A 22,418-nucleotide genomic window follows, 5' to 3' on the forward strand; every position below is an offset into this window, starting at 1 on the left:
GCCAAATCAACATTGCCAATTTTCTATGATGGCTAGTCATAGAATTCCAGCCAACCATCCTAAAGAAACACTAGTGTATCTGAGGCAGAAGTAATCAAGGCAACATCAAGAGACCAGGGCTCCATTGTGCTGGACACTATACAACCAAGGAGGTCTCTGACCTGAGAAACTCGGTTTCCTCTCACACAGAAGCATAACTTTTAGTGCTCTCTATCAGGCTCCCAGGTAAGACAGGGCAGTGAGTCTATCGGGACATGCAGAGAAGCCTGATAATCATGTGAAGCCCCTCCTCAGGCTGCAGTGTTGTGGGAACTATTCTTGTCTGGTTTTGAGCCCAAGAATCTTTGCTCTTCCAGGGAATGGGGCTTAGTCAGAAGGGCAGGAAGGGGTGTCTCTCCAATCCTCTGTTGTTCCATAGGTTCCATGGGGGGGAGGGATAGCTCAGTGGTTTGAGCATTGGCCTGCTAAACCCAGGGTTGCGAGTTCAATCCTTGAGGGGGCCACTTGGGGATCTGGGGCAAAATCAGTACTTGGTCCTGCTAGTGAAGGCAGGGGGCTGGACTCTATGACCTTTCAAGGTCCCTTCCAGTTCTAGGAGATGGGATATCTCCATTAATTATTATATTATTATTATAGGTTAGCTCCATATTAAAGTGCAAGGAGCACTTCAGACAGTCTCTGACCAGATCTGAAACACACAGCGATTCCACTCCCCAGTAAGCTATACCTTCATGGGATTACAGAGGGGAAAAAGAGAAATAACTTCCCATGTTCAAAATGGTACATAAAACTATAGGCACAGTACCTCTAATGCATTGTAGTAAGAAACTATTTCCTTTTCTCTCTCTTCTTTTTCTCCTTGAAGGCGTTCCAATTGGTTGCGTAGGTTGCTGTTTGCAAGTTCTAGTTGCTCTTTACTGTATTGCAATTCATTCATCTTCTCTTCAACACTGGCCTGTCCCAAAAACAAGTAGCTGCAAAATGATTTTACTTGTATTTTCTACTTTTTATCAGTAGTTAGGTACTCTGGCATCAGTCCAACTTTTTTCCAGTGTAACCTACTCAAAAAAGAAAGCTCTCACCCTCCAGTGCCAATCATACTAAGGTAAAAAGTTTTTCCCCAGTCATCATTACTCGCTTTTGGAAGAACCATATTAGCATTCCAGTTTATTCACAAGATGCAGAGTACTGTACATGACCTTCTAAAATTGTGTTAGTACAGGAAGAGACTAGAGGTAGACATTTGTCTTCAAATAGAATGTTCATACCATGAACTTACACTGATAAAGTATTAGTCACATACCTTCACACTTTCAAGTTCCGTTAGTTCAATCTGGAGATTTAGCACTTCTGAAGACATGGTTTCATGTACACGTTCAGACATCATGTGCAATTCTTCCGATTTAGCATTAATGACTGCCTTTTGATGTTCCACTTTGTGCTTCAGTTGTTTCTCACTTAGTCGGGTTTCATCTAGGTCTGCTTTCAGCTTCTCCAACTTAAAAACACAGTAGTTAAGCAAAAATTGATATTGTAAGCATTGCCGGAGCCCCAGGCACAATTAACAGGACGAACCAAAGGCTGTGAATTAGGGTAGGCCTTACTAAAATAGTAATACTGGGTATCAGCTATTCCTGACCTAAGAGCATGATACAGAGATACACTGCATTCTCAGGTAAATACATAAACACATTCCTAAGAAATGGTACAGGAACGCACTGACCTCTCAAACTACCAGGTACACGAATAAAGGTGGTAACTAACAACATCTGTATCAATGTAGCAAAAGAGGTTATAGGAAGGACATCTTGTACCGGCCTAGGGGACAGTACAGGAACTCCTCACTTAAAGTCCTCCCAGTTAACATTGTTTCGATGTTAAGTTGCTGATCAATTAGGGAACATGCTCGTTTAAAGTTGTGAAATGCTCCCTTCTAACGTCAAGGTGGTCCAGCAGTCCCCCTATCAGCTCCCCACTCCCCTAAGTTCCCTGTGCAGCAGCTGTCCCTCCCCTCACTGCCATGTGCTGCTCCTGCCCTCTGCCTTGGAGCTGCTCCCAGAGACTCCTTCTTGCTGTATAGGAGGAGGGGGGGGAATAGGGGCACTAATGTCAGGGTGTCTCCCCCTCCCCCCTGCACCCCACTTCCCCCTGCTCTATGGAAGATGGGGTGACACAGGATGGAGGGAGGGAGCTTCTAGGCAGTAGCTGCGGGTCTCAGGTCTCAGCAAGCTGATTTAATTAACAAGGCAATGTACTTAAGCCTGGGGTCAGCTGCTTAAAGGGGAAATGCGCATTTTTTCCTCTCACACACAGGGTGTGTGTCTCTGTCTGGACCTCCCTCCTTTCCTGCTGCCCTGTAGAGTGTTGTGAGAGTTAACCCTTGAGGGCTCAGTCAATTGCTAGTTAATTTAGCAGTAAGGCATTCTCTGGGAAATATTCTACCCTCTGACTCCTCCACCTCAACCAAGCTTCACAATCATCACTGTGTACCAGTATTAAATTGTTTGTTTAAAAAACTGAGAGAGAGAGAGAGAGAGAGAGAGAGAGAGAGAGAGAGAGAGAGAGAGAGAGAGAGTGTGTGTGTGTGTGTGTGTGTGTGTGTGTGTGTGTGTGTGTGTGTGTGTGTAAATAAGAATTTCCCTGGAACTTAACCCCCCTCATTTACATTAATTCTTATGGGGAAATTGGATTTGCTTAACATCGTTTCGCTTAAAGTTGCTGTCATAACTATAAAGGGAAGGGTAACAGCTCTCCTGTGTACAGTACTATAAAATCCCTCCTGGCCAGAGACTCCAAAATCCTTTTACCTGTAAAGGGTTAAGAAGCTCGGGTAACCTGGCTGACACCTGACCCAAAGGACCAATAAGGGGACAAGATACTTTCAAATCTTGGGGGGGGGGGGGGGGGAAGGTTTTTGTTTGTGCTCTTTGTTTAAGGGGTTGTTCGCTCTTGGGACTGAGAGGGACCAGACATCAATCCAGGTTCTCCCCATCTTTCTAAACAAGTCTCTCATATTTCAAACTTGTAAGTAAAAAGCCAGGCAAGGCGTCTTAGTTTTACTTTGTTTTCTCAACTTGTAAATGTACCTTTTACTAGAGTGTTTATCTTTGTTTGCTGTACTTTGAACCTGAGGCTAGAGAGGAGTCCTCTGAGCTCTTTAAGTTTGATTACCCTGTAAAGTTATTTTCCATACTGATTTTACAGAGATGATTTTTACCTTTTTCTTTAATTAAAAGCCTTCTTTTTAAGAACCTGATTGATTTCTCCTTGTTTTTAGATCCAAGGGAGTTGGATCTGTATTCACCAGGAGTTGGTGAAAGGAAGGAGGGGGGGGGAAGGGTCAATTTCTCCTTGTTTTTAGATCCAAGAGAGTTGGATCTGTATTCACCAGGAGTTGGTGAAAGGAAGGAGGGGGGGGAAGGGTCAATTTCTCCTTGTTTTTAGATCCAAGGGAGTTGGATCTGTATTCACCAGGAGTTGGTGAAAGGAAGGAGGGGGGGGAAGGGTCAATTTCTCCTTGTTTTTAGATCCAAGAGAGTTGGATCTGTATTCACCAGGAGTTGGTGAAAGGAAGGAGGGGGGGGAAGGGTCAATTTCTCCTTGTTTTTAGATCCAAGGGAGTTGGATCTGTATTCACCAGGAGTTGGTGAAAGGAAGGAGGGGGGGGAAGGGTCAATTTCTCCTTGTTTTTAGATCCAAGGGAGTTGGATCTGTATTCACCAGGAGTTGGTGAAAGGAAGGAGGGGGGGGAAGGGTCAATTTCTCCTTGTTTTTAGATCCAAGGGAGTTGGATCTGTATTCACCAGGGAATTGGTGAAAGGTTTCTCAAAGCTTCCCAGGGAAGGGAATGGTGGCAGCGGACCAGAACGAAGCTGGTAGTTAAGCTTAGAAGTCCTCATGCAGGCCCCCACACTTGTACCCTAAAGTTCAAAGTGGGGATACAGCCTTGACAGTTGCATTTTTCATAACTACAATGTTAAGTGAGGAGTTACTGTATTACATTATGTTGATTAAGCTGCTATGCTGCCTCGGGCATACATCTCTTAGTGTACCTGTAACCATTAAGCCAGGGCACTAGGACTGCACTTTGTCAATAGTAAACCTGGCCCTCACCACCAAACCAAGCACGTGGTCTTTATGAGTAACATCAAGGTCTGCTGAATCAACACGCTGCACCCTCTGCTAGGGCATAATATACTGGTTTTGTAACAGGCTACCATGAAGCCAACCACATTGTTTTGTGACAACATTCTACCTTAGGTTCTACCTAAATTCCACATTGCCAACAAATAGCTGGCTTGAGTAAACTGCAGAACAAACATACTTATCTTGTATAGAATCAGCAATATTCATTTAAATATTGCTGATATTTTCCTCCCTCTGAAATTCTACCATAAGCAGCCTTTTGTCTCCAATACTGTTTTATTAAGTACTACCTATTACTGTACTGGAAAGTTTGATTAAAAATAAGTACATGGTCAGAAGGATTGACGGCTAACTAAACTCTGGAATTTTCAATATAGATACCAAGTACAAGGGGAAAAAACTAACTGCATGCCTGAACCATTCATTTGATTTTTTGAGGGGGATATTGTAGTTATTACTTAAGAAATAAGTTACCGTATATACTCGTTCATTAGCCCGTTCGTTTATAAGCCGACCCCCCCCCAAGATGGTTAGGTAAAAATAGCAAAAACTGTAGGACCCTTTCATAAGCCGACCCTATATTTCAGGGGCTGGCAAACTTTGGCTCCCGGCCCGTCAGGGTAAGCCGCTGGTGGGTCGGGACGTTTTGTTTACTTGGAGCGTCTGCAGGCACAGAGCCCCTCAGCTCCCAGTGTCCGCGGTTTGCCGTTCCCAGACAATGGGAGCTGCGGGAAGTACCATTTCCGAGGGAATGGACATCCAAGCGTCCTTCATCCACTGGGCGACCAGATTGATTTTGGGCTTCATAAGATTCCGCCTTTTGTCAACTTCGCCATACCTGAGCATATTGATTCACACCACATTTTGCATAGCCTGTCTTTCAAGGGTTTGTTTAGGCAGACATCAGGCGGTTGTAGAACTGAAGTTAAGCCTCCAGGTATTACAGCCAAAGTAGTTTTCATATTTTTGGCCACATTTTCCACCTCATCCATCTTGTGTGCCCTGAACATGTCCCAAACGAGCACAGCAGGTTTCTTGAAAAGTGCTCCCGGTCTCTTATTCCACACTTTTTCCAGGCATTCAATAGTCCCACTTTCATCCATCCATCCCTTTTTGTGTGCACATACAATGACACCAGCAGGAAATTTCATGTTTAGGCAAGGTTTTTCCTTTTAAAAAAAACAAACAGGAGGGAGCTTTGATCATTTGCCAAACATGATAAAACCACCGTAAAATGGATTTTTTCCATGGCCAGTGGTTTTAATTAAAACTGTTTTTTCACCAACACCAGTTACCATTTTGTTGTTCGGGAGATCGAATGTCATTGGTGTTTCGTCCATATTTCTTATTTGTGACAGTTCAAATGCATATTCCTTTCGATATTTTATAATAAACCTTTGGAAAGAGTCTCTCTTTTCTTCCAGATCTCTTGACCGCTTTTGCGCTATCTTTGTTGGCTGACAGAGACCATGACAGTTCATGAAGCAAGTACACCAACCCGCTGATGTGACAAACATTGACGGCTTTACTGACTTTTATTTGTCATCTTTCGACATTTGCAGAGCACGCAGACGAATTCCAGTTCTAGTGACAATGTACCCATTTTGTCAACGTTCAACAACCCAATTACTGAGATCTTTCTCTAGCTCAGGAAATGAAGCGCACCTTGTTGGACATTTTTTCTTGTTTCTTGGCATGTCTTTTAGTGTTTTATTTTTTCGCCTTTCTCTTACTTGCTTCTCATTGATGCAGAATTCACGAGCAGCGGCACAATTGCTTCTGCATATTCAACAACAAAGTTTGAACGCTGCATGATAAGACCTTTTTCTTTTGATTTCACCGTTGTTCATTTTAAATACTAGCATGAAGATAGATTATTATTGTAGTTATAGATTTTGTAGGACTTTATATAGTAATGTCACCTGCTTTATCACTGTCAAATTATTATTGTTCTTTGTTTATTTCAAAGCAGCCCTGTAAATTGGCATGTCTGTAGGGATAACAGGCTATTTCAATTTTATTAGCGATTCCATCGATTCTGCACATTATATTTTCATATTGGCTCAAGACTTATGAGGTCTGTTTCAAGCAAATCTAGTCCACTAAACAAAGCCTTTGCAACTTTAAAAGGCTGCAGTATTAACATCAATAAATGGGTCAACAAACTTTGGCTCCCAGCCTGTCAGGGTAAGCTGCCGGAGGGACATTTTGTTTACCTGTAGCATCTGCGCCACTTCCCACAGCTCCCATTGGCTGGGAACAGCGAACCGCGGCCACAGGGAGCTGAGGGACTCCATGCCTACAGACGCTCCAGGTAAACAAAACGACAATGTATTAGATATTCAATTCAATGATTCCATAGAGTTTAAAATAATCAAATTTTGGCGTAGACCCGTTTATACGCTGAATCCCGCTCTTTGTTGAGTCGCTTTTTTACCAAAAATATTCGGCTTATGAATGAGTATATACGGTAAGTAATCTTCCAAATCTTGCAAACATTCCTTTATATGCATGTCAGCAACATTTTAGCAGTTCATTACATCCCAAACCTTGTCTTTAAGTTGACTGATGTCTTGTCCGTGGATTCTTTCAAGTTGTTCTCGCTGTTTGTCCAGTTGCATATTTTGTTGCTGCTTAAGAGCATCACATTCAAAGCTTAAGCTTTCCAACATTCTATTCTTGAGCTCAACTTCTCTCTGAAGTGAATACTTGTCTTGTTCAAATTTCTGAAAAATAAATGTGATATTGATAAGTCTTTGTAGCTTTTTAAGTGACTCCTCAGGCATCGGTTTATTTTAATGCATTTAGACTCGATATCCAAGACCAACTAATTACTAGGACTTCTAACTCCAGCTGACCTGTCTTTTTCAAAAGTCATCAATTGCTTCATGAAGATTTTCATATCTGTCTTACAGGAAACCGCCATCCACCCAGAATTTTTGTAATTTATTTGGTAGTTCTCGTGTTGCTCTAATTCTCCAGGCAGACTGCAGAGTCTTCCACCCCTGTTGTCCCATGTACTTAAGTTTGTGTTAGTATTTGGGCAGGTCAGTCATGAACCATCTTGTGACATCACCATCCAACTAACGTGAGGAGCATGACCACAACATGAAGTACTTGAATGTGTTAGCATTTAACAGTCATTTTTAAAATGTTAGCTTACGTGTTATGTTTCGGCTATTAAGGAAGAAAAGAATTATTCAAATGGTTACTCACTGTTGAACAACTTGATCTGAATGTCAGGAAGACATATGACAAAATAGATGCAAGTCCCATTTATCATTCCAGCTTTCAGTTCAAAGAACCATCTCAGTGGTTTATTACAAGAGTTCCAAAATAGCGTGCTAGCTAACTATAAAGGAGAGCTTGGGTTTCCTACATTTTATGCTTTCATTCAGCTGGAAATTTGGAAAAAGATATTCCAAGGAGAGGATTGTATAAAAGCCTAAACCAATGGACTCCAATGAGACAGAATGGCAAAAACACCACTCTAGAATAGATGAGTATAACTTGGCACCTCTAGATATCAGAAAAGGTCAATTTCAACTGACTATAAAAAAAAAAGTATCCATCAGTAACAGCTGGCACAAGCACAACCTCCCAACTACAGGGATCATGTGTCACCTGTGGCAGCAGAGAACTCTCTGCAGCCCTGCTGTCACATGAGTGAGGGAGCAAAGCTGTAACAGTGGAACTGCAGAGGGCTCCCTGCACAGCTCCAGGGTTGTTGATGCTGGATTCCTGCAGGCACAAGGTGCAGGAATCACTGCAGTCCTGCTCTGCCCTGCCACAGACCCCAGCCAGGGCCACAAGAAAAAAGAATAGTGCCTGGCAGGTGGGGAGGCCACCCCACTGCTAAGTGATGCCTGCCTGTGGACAGCAGGGTGACCTCCCCTGTGGCCAGGGGATCATCTTCTTCCTCACAGTCCACAGCCTTCTCTGCGCCTGCAGAAATTAGGTGTCACCAGCCCTGCAGCAGTGCAAGGAGCCCTCTGCAGCCCTGCTGTCACAGCCCTGCTGTCACAGCCCAACTCTCACCAGGTGGAAGAACCAGGGTCCTCTGCTCCTCTCCACCAGGACTGCAGCCTTCCCCACAACTTGTGCCTGCAGGGATCCAGTACCATTAGCTCAGCAGCCACAGAGGGAGCTCTCCGCAGCCCTGCTGTAACAGCCGTGCTCGCTCACTCCCCAGCCAGAAGTGCAGGACTGACCCCAGGCACAAAGTGTTCAGCAGCAAGGTGGCCTCCCCACACATCCAGGGTCTTGTCCTCCTCCTCACAACCCTGGCCATAGGTCTCTGCTCTGCCAGCGGCCCGCAGTGTCCCCCGCAAGACACCTTGTGCTCAAGTGTCTTGGGTTTGTCTGCCACACTGGGAGCCCCATCCCGCTTTCAGAGCTGCACTAACCATCCCCTGCTTAAATTTCCCACAACTGTAAAAATTAAAGTAGTTTAAAATCATAAAAGTGTTAAAAATGATATTGAAGTTACAAAATATATATATATTCTGCCAAATCCAACATGAAAGTTCACCTCAGTTTTGGTGCTCAATTCACTCCGTAGCTCATCTAACTGATTCTGCATCTCATTTTGTTGCTCCAGTATATGCAAGCCATATTGTGCTGCCTTTCTCCGCTCATCTTCTGCTTCCTTCAGTTGGCGACGAAGATTAGAAACTGCCTCTGTCTCCATTTTATTTTCTCCCTCCAGCTTCTTTTGGAAGTCTGCACATACAAGGTGAGCAAACAAATTTAGAGTCAACATAAAAACAAAGCTCAATATAAAAACCTAGTTTGTAGTCTAAAATTCCTATTCAACATTCAAGTATGATCTTGGTGTAGTGGATTTTGAAGAATAAAATTAAGAATGGACACTGCTCATTTAAGAAAGTAAAAACCAAGCTAAACATTTCCACTTTGTAACACTGGGACAGCCAGCCTCAAGTAAAATAAAATGCAGTGACAATACTCTGCACGTGCTACTTAAAAGCTGGCAAACTATTTAATCAGTTGAAGGGGATAAAACAAAAAATAGCTAAATCCTTAGGTGCAGAAGTTGTGCAGCCAACATGAACTGGGAACTAGCAAGCAGGCTTTGAAGCTTACTTCTGTTCCGGAGCAGCCAATTATTTAAAAAATTCTGGTAAGAAATCAGACCATATTTTAGCAGACAAGTCTGCTAATGCTGTTTCTTCCACCTGGGATATGAATACAAACTATTTTCTAGTCTTGCACCAACAAATGAAGATTCCACAATTACATTGCTGATGACGCTCGTTAAAAAATGATGTTTTTATTAAATTTGTAACTGAACTCTTTAGGGGAGAACTGTATGCCTCTGCTCTGCACATTGCGCCATATATTTCATGTTATGGTAGTCTTGGATGACGATCCAGCACACATTCGATTTAAGAACACTTTCTTAAAGAACAGATTTGACAAAACAAAGACGGTACCAATGTGAGATGTGGACTGAAGAACTTGGGGATCTAAAGGTGGAGGAAGTCTGGAATTACTTCAAGTCAAAGTTGCAGAAACTATCAGAAGTCTGCATCCCAAGAAAGGGGAAAAAATTCATAGGCAGGAGTTGTAGACCAAGCTGGATGAGCAAGCATCTCAGAGGTGATTAAGAAAAAGCAGAAAGCCTACAAGGAATGGAAGATGGGAGTGATCAGCAAGGAAAGCTACCTTATTGAGGTCAGAACATGTAGGGATAAAGTTAGAAAGGCCAAAAGCCATATAGAGTTGGACCTTGCAAAGGGAATTAAAAACAATAGTAAAAGGTTCTATAGCCATATAAATAAGAAGAAAACTGAGAAAGAAGAAGTGGATAATCTAGGCCTGGCCCAATATCTAAACAAATACTTTGCCTCAGTCTTTAATGAGGTTAATGAGGAGCTTAGGGATAACGGTAGGATGACAAATAGGAATGAGGATATGGAGGTAGATATTACCAAATCCGAGGTAGAAGCCAAACTCAAACAGCTTAATGGGACGAAATCAGGGGGCCCAGATAATCTTCATCCAAGAATATTAAAGGAACTGGCACATGAAATTGCAATCCCATTAGCAAGAATTTTTAATGAATCTGTAAACTCGGGGGTTGTACCGTATGACTGGAGAATTGCTAACATATTTCCTATCTTTAAGAAAGGGGGAAAATGTGATCCAGGCAACTACAGGCCTGTCAGTTTGACATCTGTAGTATGCAAGGTCTTGGAAAAAATTTTGAAGGAAAAAGTAGTCAAAGACATTGAGGTCAATGGTAATTGGGACAAAATACAACATGGTTTTACAAAAGGTAGATTGTGCCAAACCAACCTGATCTCCTTCTTTGAGGAGGTAACAGATTTTTTAGACAAAGGAAATGCAGTGGATCTAATTTACCTCGATTTCAGTAAGGCATTTGATACGGTTCCACATGGGGAATTATTAGCTAAATTGGAAAAGATGGGGATCAATATGAAAACTGTAAGGTGGATAAGGAACTGGTTAAAGGGGAGACAACAACGGGTCGCACTGAAAGGTGAATTGTCAGGCTGGAGGGAGGTTACTAGTGGAGTTCCTCAGGGATTGGTTTTGGGACCAATCTTTTTATTACTGACCTTGGCACAAAAAGTGGGAATGTGCTAATAAAGTCTGCAGATGACACAAAGCTGGGAGGTATTGCCAACACAGAGAAGGACTGGGATATCATACAGGAAGATCTGGATGACCTTGTAAACTGGAGTAATAGTAATAGGATGAAATTTAATAGTGAAAAGTGCAAGATCATGTTGTTAATCCCTAAATGCAAGAACTATTGTTATAAGCTGGGGAGGCATCAGTTGGAAATAACAGAGGAAGAGAAGGATCTCGGAGTATTGGTTGATCACAGGATGACTATGAGCCGCCAATGTGATATGGCCGTGAAAAAAGCTAATGCGGTCTTGGGATGCATCAGGCAAGGTATTTCCAGTAGAGATAAGGAGGTGTTAGTATCGTTATACAAGGCACTGGTGAGACCTCATCTGGAATACCGTGTGCAGTTCTGGTCTCCCATGTTTAAGAAGGATGAATTCAAACTGGAACAGGTTCAGAGAAGGGCTACTAGGATGATCCAAGGAATGGAAAACCTGTCTTATGAAAGGCAAGCTCTTTGAGTCCCCTTGTTTAGCCTAACCAAAAGAAGGCTGAGGGGAGATATGATTGCTATCTATAAATATATCAGAGGAATAAATACCAGGGAGGGAGAGGAATTGTGGACACAAGAACAAATGGATATAAACTGGCTATCAGGAAGTTTAGACTTGAAATTATACGAAGGTTTCTAACCATCAGAGGAGTGAAGTTCTGGAACAGCCTTCCAAGGGGAGTAGTGGGGGCAAAAGACATATCTAGCTTCAAGACTAAGCTTGGTAAGTTTATGGAGGGGATAGTATAATGGGATAGCCTAATTTTGGCAATTAATTAGTCTTTGACTACTAGTGGTAAATATGCCCAATGGATTGTGATGGGATGTTAGATGGGGTGGGATCCGAGTTACTACAGAGAATTCTTTCCTGGGTGTCTGGCTGGTGAGTCTTGCCCACATGCTCAGGGTTTAGCTGATCGCCATATTTGGGGTCGGGAAGGAATTTTCCTCCAGGGCAGATTGGCAAAAGCCCTGGGGGTTTTTCACCTTCCTCTGCAGTGTGGGGCTCGGGTCACTTGCTGGAAGATTCTCTGCACCTTGAAGTCTTTAAACCATGATTTGAGGACTTCAGTGGCTCAAACACAAGTTTGATACAGGAGTGGGTGGGTGAGATTCTGTGGCTTGCATTGTGCAGGAGGTCAGACTCGATGATCATAATGGTCCCTTCTGACCTTAAAGACTATGATTTCTAAAGATAACTACAAGACTCGACCCAAGGTTTAAGAACCTGAAGTGCCTTTCAAAATCTGAGAGGTATGGGGTGTGGAACATGCTGTCAGAAGTCTTAAAAGATCAACAGTCCGATTTGGAAACTATAGAACCCAATCCATAAAAAAAAAAAAAAAAAAAAAAAATCAACTTTCTGTTGGTAGCATCTGACTCAGATGATGAAAATGAACATGTGTCAGCTGCACTGCTTTGGATCGTTATCGAGCAGATCCCATCAGCAAGGAAGCACATCCTCTGAAATGGTGATTGAAGCATGAAGGGACATGCAAATATTTAGCATACCTGGCATGTAAATACCTTGCAACGCTGTCTACAACCGTGCCACGCGAATGCCTGTTCTCATTTTCAGGAGACGTTGTAAATAAGAAGCAGGCATCATCTCCCGTAAATGTAAACAATCTTAGTGAAGTAGGACTGAATGGACCTGTAGGCTCTAAAGTTTTCCATTGTTTTGTGTTTGAGTGCAGTTATGTTAAAAAAAAAATTCTATATTTGTAAATTGTACTTTCACAATAAAGAGATTGCATTACAGTACTTGTATGAGATGAACTGAAAAATACTATTTTTCTTTTTACAGTGCAAATATTTCTATTAAATATAAAGCGAGCACTGTACACTTTGTACTCTGTGTTTAACTGAAATCAATATATTTGAAAACAATCAAAAATATTTAAATAAATTATATTCTATTTTTAATCTTGCGATTATTTTAATCTCACAATTAATCATAATTATTTAATTGTTTGACAGCCCTAGTTCTAACCATGTTTCATCTTGTACAGGCCTGGTAGAAACCCAACCCCTCTAACCTTTGGAGGTGTTGAACTTTCATCTACATAATAAATTCAGATAGAAAGCTTTTGCTATAGTTAAGTCAAACTAAAAAAATTACTCTGTACATATTCAGTTTCCATTCTATGAGTCCATTACCTTAAATCAGTTTTCTAGCACCAACTTTTGCCATGCTTTTATTACATTTAATTTTTCTGACATGTTAATGACAAACTTGTGCCTAGTGGCAAGTTTACATTTTGAATATTATAGTTATTAGTTAAGCATTGAAGTGCAAACCTTTTCTAATATTCTGTTTGACATTCATACTGCAATTTAAGTCCAACTAAAGAAACTCAATCTTTGAGTTTATTTCATTTTTTTCACAAGTAGATTCGTTTGAGTGAACACCTCATAACTCAGAGCAAATACGGTCTGTGAAGGCCAGAGAAGAGTATCTGGGTTAATACTTATGTCTATTATTCAGTGGCTTTGTTTTGTAAGATAGAAGAGAAAGGCATACAAATTAAGAGCCAAGTAATGCTGTTAATGAGATATTGTAAATCATGCCAAACTTCACATTTAGTCTATCTACAGTGTTTCCTACTGTGCATACCATCCAGTTAGTGTAGAGACCAAAATCATAACAGACAGGGCAAGAAATAATATTGAGAACGGCACTGCTGCCAGATTAACTGCTAGTTTCAGGGCATTTTATGTTAGAAGTGTTTCTCCTCTGAAAGCTTACTAAAATGGCACAATAAGGTTGCATAATTATCTCCCAATTATGATTTCTATAAATTAATATTAACTTAGTCGCATAAACTCAGCCTGGAATCAAACTGTTCTAATTTTAGATTATACTGGAATATTAAAATCCCACAATCATATTTTAAGGCCAGAAGGGACCATTATGATAACCTCACCTGGCCTACCTAATACAGGCCATAGAACATCAACCAAAAATTTCTGCATTTAGCAGATTAGATGCTATAGGCAGAAGTTTTCTAGAAAGAGGCAGACCAAAAGTCCAGTATCCTGTCTTCCGACAGTGGCCAATGCCTGGTCCCCAAAGGGAATAAGCAGAACAGGTAATCATCAAGTGATCCATCCAGTAACCCATTCCCAACTTCTGGCAAACAGAGGCGAGGGACACCATCCCTGCCCATCGTGTCTAATAGCCATTGATGGCCCTATCCTCCATGAATTAATTAGTTCTTTTGTTATAGTCTTGGCCCTCTTCCCACACACCAGAAAGAGTCAAGCAACTTCTGAATTAGAGACACACAGGGATTGAAGATATTACTAGAAAAATTGGGAGAACAAGTTTTCCCCAACCCCTCAATATGGTGCTGGTGTCTGAAGTTGAGATAATATTCAAATACAGAACAAAGACCCCAAGGTGCTGATGCTAGCCTTTTCGGGGGAAGGGGGAGGAAGAATAAATAAATAAAACCACTAGATGGGTTTTCACAGATTCCAAGATCAGAAGGGATCAACCACTGTGACCATCTAGTATGATCTCTGTTGTAACACAGGCCCTAGAACTTCCCTGTAATAATTCCTGTTTGTACTAGAGAATCTTTTAGAAAAAGGTTCAATCTTGATTTTAAAAAAAAATTACCAGAGATAGAGAATACACCACAACCTCGGGTAAATTGCTCCTACTGTTGATTACTTAAAATTTTATGCATATTTCCAGTTTGAATTTCTCAAGCTTCTACTTCTATACCTTTGTCTGCTGGACTGGAGAGCTCATTATTAAATATATGTCCCCCACCTATGTATTTACAGATTGACCAGGTCACCCCTTTAACCTTCTCTTTAAGCAAAACAGACTGAGCTCCTTGAGTGTCACTATATTTAAAATCATGTTTTCTAATTATTTCAGTATTCGCATGGCTCTTCTCCCTGTCCAATTTATCAACATCCTCCTTGAACTGTGGATCCCAGAACTGGGTACTTTATTCCAGCAGTGGTCTCACCAGTGCCAAATACAAAGGTAAAATCATCTCCCCACTCCTAATTTGAGATTCCCCTCTTTATACCTTCAAGGATCACATTAGGCCTTTTTGCCACTGCATTGTACTGGGAGCTCATGTTCAGCTGATCATAACCTGCAAATCTTTTTCAGTCACAGCTTCCCAGGATAGTTCCCCATTCTGTGATTATAGAATATCTTTGTTCTTGGATATGAACATTTTTATTTAGCCATATTAAAATTCATATTGTTGGCTTGCACCAAGCTTACCAAGAGATCCTAACAGCAAAGGGGACTGGTCACTAATACAGCACAATTTACCACACCCCTAATTTCTGTGTCACCTGTAAACTATCTGTGATTATTTTCTTCTTCGGGTTATTGATACAAATGTTCAATAGCATAGGGCCAGGAACCCATCCCTGCTAGAAACACAGCCGGAGAAGACTCAGAACCATAGGGAGTTCTGGGAAGGAGAGGAATAGAAGAGTTTTGGCTTCCCCCCCCCCCACACACACACTTTTTTTTTTTAAAACAGTGGATCCAGTTTAGCTTCAGGAACAATAAAGGTCAAAGCAAGCTGACTGAGGAGGAAGCAGATGAGAGGCTCCATGGTTAGGAGGACAAGTAATGTACTGCAGGAGGACACTGGACAACGTTAGAAAACTGACCCTAGCCCAAAGAAAGCTCAGGAGTGATGAGGAAACTGAGGCAGGAAAATGTGTGTAGAGTTTCAAAATAGCGTGCTAGCTAACTATAAAGGAGAGCTTAGACGAAGGTTTCTAACCATCAGAGGAGTGAAGTTCTGGAACAGCCTTCCAAGGGGAGTAGTGGGGGCAAAAGACATATCTAGCGTCAAGACTAAGCTTGGTAAGTTTATGGAGGGGATGGTATAATGGGATAGCCTAATTTTGGCAATTAATTCGTCTTTGACTACTAGCGGTAAATATGCCCAATGGCTTGTGATGGGATGTTAGATGGGGTGGGATTTGAGTTACTACAGAGAATTCTTTCCTGGGTGTCTGGCTGGTGAGTCTTGCCCACATGCTCAGGGTTTAGCTGATCGCCATATTTGGGGTCGGGAAGGAATTTTCCTCCAGGGCAGATTGGCAAAAGCCCTGGGGGGTTTTCGCCTTCCTCTGCAACGTGGGGCTCGGGTCACTTGCTGGAAGATTCTCTGCACCTTGAAGTCTTGAAAATTAAACTAACAATTTGAGACAAAAGCTTAATCCTAGACCCTAATTCTACCAACATTTATGCATGCAAGTAGTTCCAGTGTTTCTATTGAAGTTCCAGTGTTTCTATTGGGGGGGGAGGAATAGCTCAGTGGTTTGAGCATTGGCCTGCTAAACCCAGGGTTGTGAGTTCAATCCTTGAGGGGGCCACTTAGGGATCTGGGGCAAAATCAGTAGTTGGTCCTGCTAGTGAAGGCAGGGGGCTGGACTCAATGACCTTTCAAGGTCCCTTCCAGTTCTAGGAGATAGGATATCTCCAATAATTTATTATTATTTATTATTTATTAAGTTATTTACGTCCATATGTGGTATCAGGTACTGAGTGTATTTTACTCTACTTGGTGCTGCTAAATACTGTATAAACATTTATGGTATGGTGGAGTGGTATGAACAGTTGGAGTAGAGTGAATGAGAACAAAAGGAATTACTTCTAAAAGGGTTCATGTATTTAGTCTACTTATCTACTGAGTCTGAGGCTTATTCTTAATTGCTTTTGAAAACATAGGCTAACCTGATAAGAGAAACATATGGTTAACAGGGTAAGTACAGCATAATCATTTGGAACAGCATCACAAGTTGACATACCAAGAATTAACTACTAACAGTTGACTCAAGTTTACAAATGAAAAGCCATTTGTTTTTATACATCTTGTACCATAAAACACAAGTATTCTGGCCTTCAGTCCATTTTGTAATAAGACATAAAAACCCTAATTGAGGCTTACAGCTGCTCCTCACCACTACACACACACGCACACGCACACGCATCGAAATCTAGCTCCCAAGCAAACCCTCACCACTTTCCTGAAGTACATACCAGCCACTGTTAGGCACCTGGAAATATAGCAATTGCAAACTCAGATCACTGGGTTCATCTAGTCCAGTATCCTGTTCTTTAGAGTGGTCAGTACCAAAGCTTTGTATAGGAAAGGGATCGGCAACCTTTCAGAAGTAGTGTGCTGAGTCTTCATTTAGTCACTCGAATTTAAGGTTTCACGTGCCAGTAATACAGTTTAACGTTTTTAGAAGGTCTCTTTCAATAAGTCTATAATATATAACTAAACTATTGTTGTATGTAAAGTAAATAAGGTTTTAAAAATGTTTAAGAAGCTTCATTTAAAATTAAATTAAAATGCAGAGCCCCCCGGACTGCTGGCCAGGACCCGGGCAGTGAGTGTGCCACTGAAAATCAGATCGTGTGTCGCCTTCGGCACACGTGCCATAGGTTGCCTACCCCTGGTATAGGCATTGTGAAAAATTTCAGTTGACTGTTATGGAATAACCTATCCGTACATAGTTTCTTCCTAAGCCCTATATCAGTGTCCACAGACCGTAAGCCAGTCTCTGCTGAGGTTTTTGTCCCTCTAAACTAGTGGCTCTCAACCTTTCTAGACTACTGTATCCCTTTCAGGAGTCTGAATTTGTCTTGCGTACCATCAACTTGCTTAAAAACTACTTGCTTACAAAAATCAGACATAAAAACACAAGTGTCACAGCACACCATTACTGAAAAATTGCTTACTTCCTCATTTGTACCATATAATCATAAAATAAATCAATGTACCCATAGAATAGGTGTGGGCAAACTTTCTGGCCCAAGGGCCACATTGGGGTTGCAAAATTGTATGGAGAGCCGGGTAGGAAAGGCCCAAACAGCCCAGCCCATGCCCCATCCAACCCCTCCCACTTCTCGCACCCCTCAGAACCCCCCACCCATCCAACCCCCCCTGCTCCTTGTCCCCTAACCACCTCCTCCCAGGACCCCTGCCCCTAACCGCCCCCGGGATCCCATACCCTATCCAACCCCCTGCTCCCAGTCCCCTGACTGTTCTGACCCCTATCCACACCCCCGCCCCTTGACAGGTCCCCTGGGACCCCACCCCTATCCAAACCCCCCGTTCCCCATCCCCTATCCACACCCTGCCCCCTGACAGCCCCCACCCCCCGGGACTCCCATGCTTATCCAACCCTCTCCCAGTCCCCCAACCCCTGTCCGCCTCCCAGAACCTCCGCCCCATCCAACCGCCCCCTGCTTCCTGTCCCCTGACTGCCCCCCAAAACCTCCCGCCCCTTATCCAACCCCCCGGCCCCCTTACCATGGCTGCGGAGCAAGAGGGACAGCAGGGGGAGGGGCCAGGGGCTAGCCTCCCCAGCCGGGAGCTCAAGGGCCAGGCAGGACAGTCCCGTGGGCCGGATGTGGCCCGCGAGCCATAGTTTGCCCACCTCTGCCCTAGAAGACCTCTGCATACTCCACGGGTACACGTACCCCCGGTTGAGAACCACTGCTCTAAACAATTATTTTTAAACAAACACCTAATTTAACTGATGGCATTGCTGTTGATAAACATGTCATTCTTCTTTTGCATTCTACCAAGATGCTGGTCTCAATCTGGTGGCAGCAAGTTCTACAAGTTTTGTATTAAAAAAGGTTTCCTTGATTTAAGTTAAAATTAGCTGCCTTTCCATTTTACTACATCCCCTTCTTCTTGCATTTTTTTTTTCATACAAGTACCTACTTAAGCCACAGATCCTCCTCTGAAATAAATACCATTTTACAGCACAAAAATTGAGGTAGAGAAATTAGATTACCACAGTGAGTGTGGGCAGAACTGGAAACAGAATCCAGGACTCCTTATCTTTTCCTTTATGATCAGCATGTCATCTTAACATGCGTTTTGTCACCAAATTTGGCATTTATAACCTCTACATCTGGCCACAGACAAGAAGGACTCTAAAACGTAAGATTTTTATATCATATTACCTTGGTAGTTAAAACTATAGATTCTTCACGGCTCATAAAAGAAGGCTACTAGGACTAACTAGGAATATAGGTGGTCTCTAGTGATATTAAGCAGCATTGATATTGTTCAATAATATCAGACCAGATTTTATACTCATGCACAGGATCATTTTTCCCACTGCCTTGTTCAATGTTAGTAAATGAACTATGACTAACAGCTTGTAGTGTGGATTTATAAAGGAAAAAAAGACAATACAAAGTCAATTTGAAATTACCCCAGAAATACATTCTTATCCTACTTTAATCAAAAAGTTTGTTTTTTAGAAATCGTTAAGAAAAACATTTCTAACTCACCTTTATGAGTCCATTAAACTATTCAGATTTTATCCTCAATGTACAACTTTTATTTAAATTTATATGAACAAAGTTTCTGCCCATAGCTGAAGCTGGTCATATCAGACTATTCTCCACACTCCTTTCAGGTCTGTTGCTGCCTTTTGAAAATGCAAATCAGATTGAAACCCCATGGAAATGCAAATCCCATTCAAATCTCATTTGAGGCAGCTGTCAGCTAGTACAGGGACAGCAAAACCACACAAGGCTGCCAAGGGACAGAGATTCTCTGTAACCAGCACCAGTCAGTAAAAAAAACAGGAAGCTACATCCCTAGCTCTGCTCTACTCCCAACACAAACAATCTGCAAATTTCAACCTGACTCTGATACACTTCCCCTTCCTTAACTCCCTCCCTCTGAGGATCTCAAAGGATAACCAGCAAACAAAATCTAGTAGACCCCAAAGAAAATTAAGAGGGAGGGAAGAGAAGATTATAAAATATTTCAGGGGCAACATCTTCATGAAAGGCTCAGTTGCCATAACATTCACTGCTGGGAAGAGGGAGAATTGTGACATTTTGCTGCTACTTGGGGGGTTAGAACAGCATAGGCAGTGACCTGCATGTTTATCACTTAAGCTGGCATCGATGGTTCCAGCTTTTACCCATGATCTGCTGACAAAATGTTACACATTAAGGTCGCTGTCTAAACTAAGTCATATTTAACCCATCAGGTTAACTAAACTACTCAAGGTCATGTTAATATACTTTTATAGCTAGCTAATAGATACAAGCCCAAGGTTCAGAGTAACAAAAGCGACCAGGTTCTTATTAATTTCATTTAGCAGCTACCTGGCAGAGCTGAGCAGCAGCTGAGTTGCAGGAGTTCTGCAGTTTCTGGAAGAGAGCAGTGCATCTGTTTTCACAGCTACAAGGGCTGAACTCATTTTTAAACAAAAAACTGACTCTGTATGACATCACGTTGTGCTCTCTCCCACCACCCCTTCACCTCCCCATGATTCACTGTTTTTTTCGAGCTCTGTGGAAAGAAATCTGCAGCCCAAGCCCATTCACAGGCTCTTAGAAGCTACACAACGTTTGGTAAACTTACTTATCTGAAGTAATGCTTCTTTGAAAACATAATGAAAGATTCTTACACCTGAATCTTACAACATTAGTGCAAGACTGATAGGACCAACATACTCCTTTTTTTCATTCTTGGTAACAGCAAAAACAGGACAGAGTGCAAAGCCAGACTTCCTTCTAATTGTTGCATATCACCTCTACTCACAATATAAGCAATGCTCTTCAGATATTCCAACCAGTTCCTTCAATTTGACAAGAGGCAAAACTCCCTGCAGAAGAGTCAACACAGGATGGCTTTACCTCCCACAAAATCTGCTGTTGTCAATTACATTTACCAGCCTCTCACGGCAAGTAAAATTTTCAAAAATGCCTTGTTGACTTGGAAGCCAAAAACCTAGAGAAAGTCATTGGACATTGCTGCTTTAGAACAATGGCTCTCAACCTTTCAAAACTACTGTACCCCTTTCAGGAGTAGGATTTGTCTTGCATACCCCAAGTTTCACCTCCCTTAAAAACTACTTGCTTACAAAATTAGACAAAACACAAAGGTGTCACAGCACACTACAGCCTAGAAGATGTAAAAGGAAACTTAGTTTGATAGCATCCTGTCTGGCAAGAACTCACTTATCAATAGCTGGGATGTGAAATCCTAATTTCTGTATTGTTCTATCACTGTAGTCTCCACTTCCCTATTGTTTGTCTGTATAATCTCTGTCTGGTTCTGTGATTGTTTCTGTCTGCTGTATAATTAATTTTGTTGGGTGTAAACCAATTAAGGTGGTGGGATATAATTGGTTAAATAATGATGTTACAATATGTTAGGATTGGTTAGTTAAATTTCAGTAAAATGACTGGTTAAGGTATAACTAAGCAGAACTCAGGTTTTACTATATAGTCTGCAGTCAAACAGGAAGTAGGGGGGGGAGAATGGGAAAGGGAATGGGAACAGGGAATGGGGGTGGGGGAATTGGAATCATGTTTCACTAAGGGAGGGGGAATGGGAACAGGGACACAGGCAAGGCTCTGTGGTGTCAGAGCTGGGAAGGGGGACACTGAGTAAGGAAATTGGAATCATGCTTGCTGGAAGTTCACCCCAATAAAAACATTGAATTGTTTGCACCGTCGGACTTCGGGTATTGTTGCTCTCTGTTCATGCGAGGACCAGAAAAGTGAGAGGGTGAAGGAATAAGCCCCCTAACACCACAGAGCATACTCCATTCCCTCATAGCTCCAGCAAATGACAAAACTGCACAGATGCCATACCCACAGAGTGACTGATTATGCTCCCTCCAGCCTGGCACTACAAGCACTCAATAGCTTCTCTTGGCTGGGCATTAGAGCTGACAGCAGAGAGTCGGTTTCTCCTATGCTCTCTATGACCACTCCCACCCAGGCAGTGTGGAGGAGAAAGCCATTAGATTCAAGTGTATGGGGTTGCAGGGCAGGAGTAGATTGGGATAAGGAGCTGACAGTAAACTAGGTCTGGGAGCCAGGGAAGGAAATTGATGCAACACAGGGAGCTGGTGGGTGGAGAGAACTGAGAATAGATGCAGAGCCAGAGGGAGAGGAAAGGGGAGACAAATCTGACAATGAGCGAACTATGACTGGCTGGGTAAAGAGACTGGGACAAGGAGCTGGGGCATGCAAGAACACAGATAAGATGAGAAGTCTGGAAAGGGAGATTGGAAGCTAGTGGGGACAAGGAATGCAGCACACAAGAAACATCAGGAAGCAGGGGAGTGAACTGGGAATGGCTGGACAAGAAGAAGAAGATAGGGAATATGGAGAGGTGAACCTAGGGCCTACTAAGCAAGGAGACTGGAACTGGGAACAGAAGGCTAAAAAGCGGAGACTAGGACAAGGAGCCAGTAGTGGGATAGAGATAGGAATGGGATGGGGCAGAGGTGGTCAAGCTTCGGGAAATGGACAGAAAAATGTGTCCACTAGTGCATGCTCCCTTCCAGAGTTTGGAATAGAACTCAAGATTTCCAAGTCTTTACCACACCTCTGCTGTCAGCAAACATCTGTAAAAACTACAGTCAAGGTGTCCCATTCCTCTCTAGTGCGGGTCCACACAGAGGCTAATTAACCATGTAGATATCAGTATGATACCACAAGAAGGAATCTGTTATCCCCCCTACCCCGCCCCCATTTGTTTTTTTAACATTTTAGGAAAGTACACAAAAAATACATTAAAAGAACATTATTAAGGTTGCAAAGTCCTCA

General features: G+C 42.3%; 1 protein-coding gene across 2 annotated transcripts in view; it reads right to left on the reverse strand.

The window, feature by feature from the left end:
* SPDL1 (spindle apparatus coiled-coil protein 1) overlaps positions 1–22,418 on the reverse strand; it is a 55,372-nt gene that overhangs the window by 29,114 nt on the left and 3,840 nt on the right. For both annotated transcript variants that reach the window (XM_065409598.1, XM_065409597.1), the window contains exons 2-5: positions 8,678–8,868; positions 6,696–6,872; positions 1,304–1,498; positions 806–955 (exon numbers count right to left, since the gene is read on the reverse strand). In XM_065409598.1, coding sequence (XP_065265670.1) covers positions 806–955; positions 1,304–1,498; positions 6,696–6,872; positions 8,678–8,836 — 681 coding nt within the window. In that variant the 5' untranslated portion in view covers positions 8,837–8,868. The remainder of the gene's footprint in view (positions 1–805; positions 956–1,303; positions 1,499–6,695; positions 6,873–8,677; positions 8,869–22,418) is intronic.

The sequence above is a fragment of the Emys orbicularis genome, chromosome 8, assembly GCF_028017835.1.
Source record: "Emys orbicularis isolate rEmyOrb1 chromosome 8, rEmyOrb1.hap1, whole genome shotgun sequence".
Taxonomy (NCBI): Eukaryota; Metazoa; Chordata; order Testudines; family Emydidae; genus Emys; species Emys orbicularis.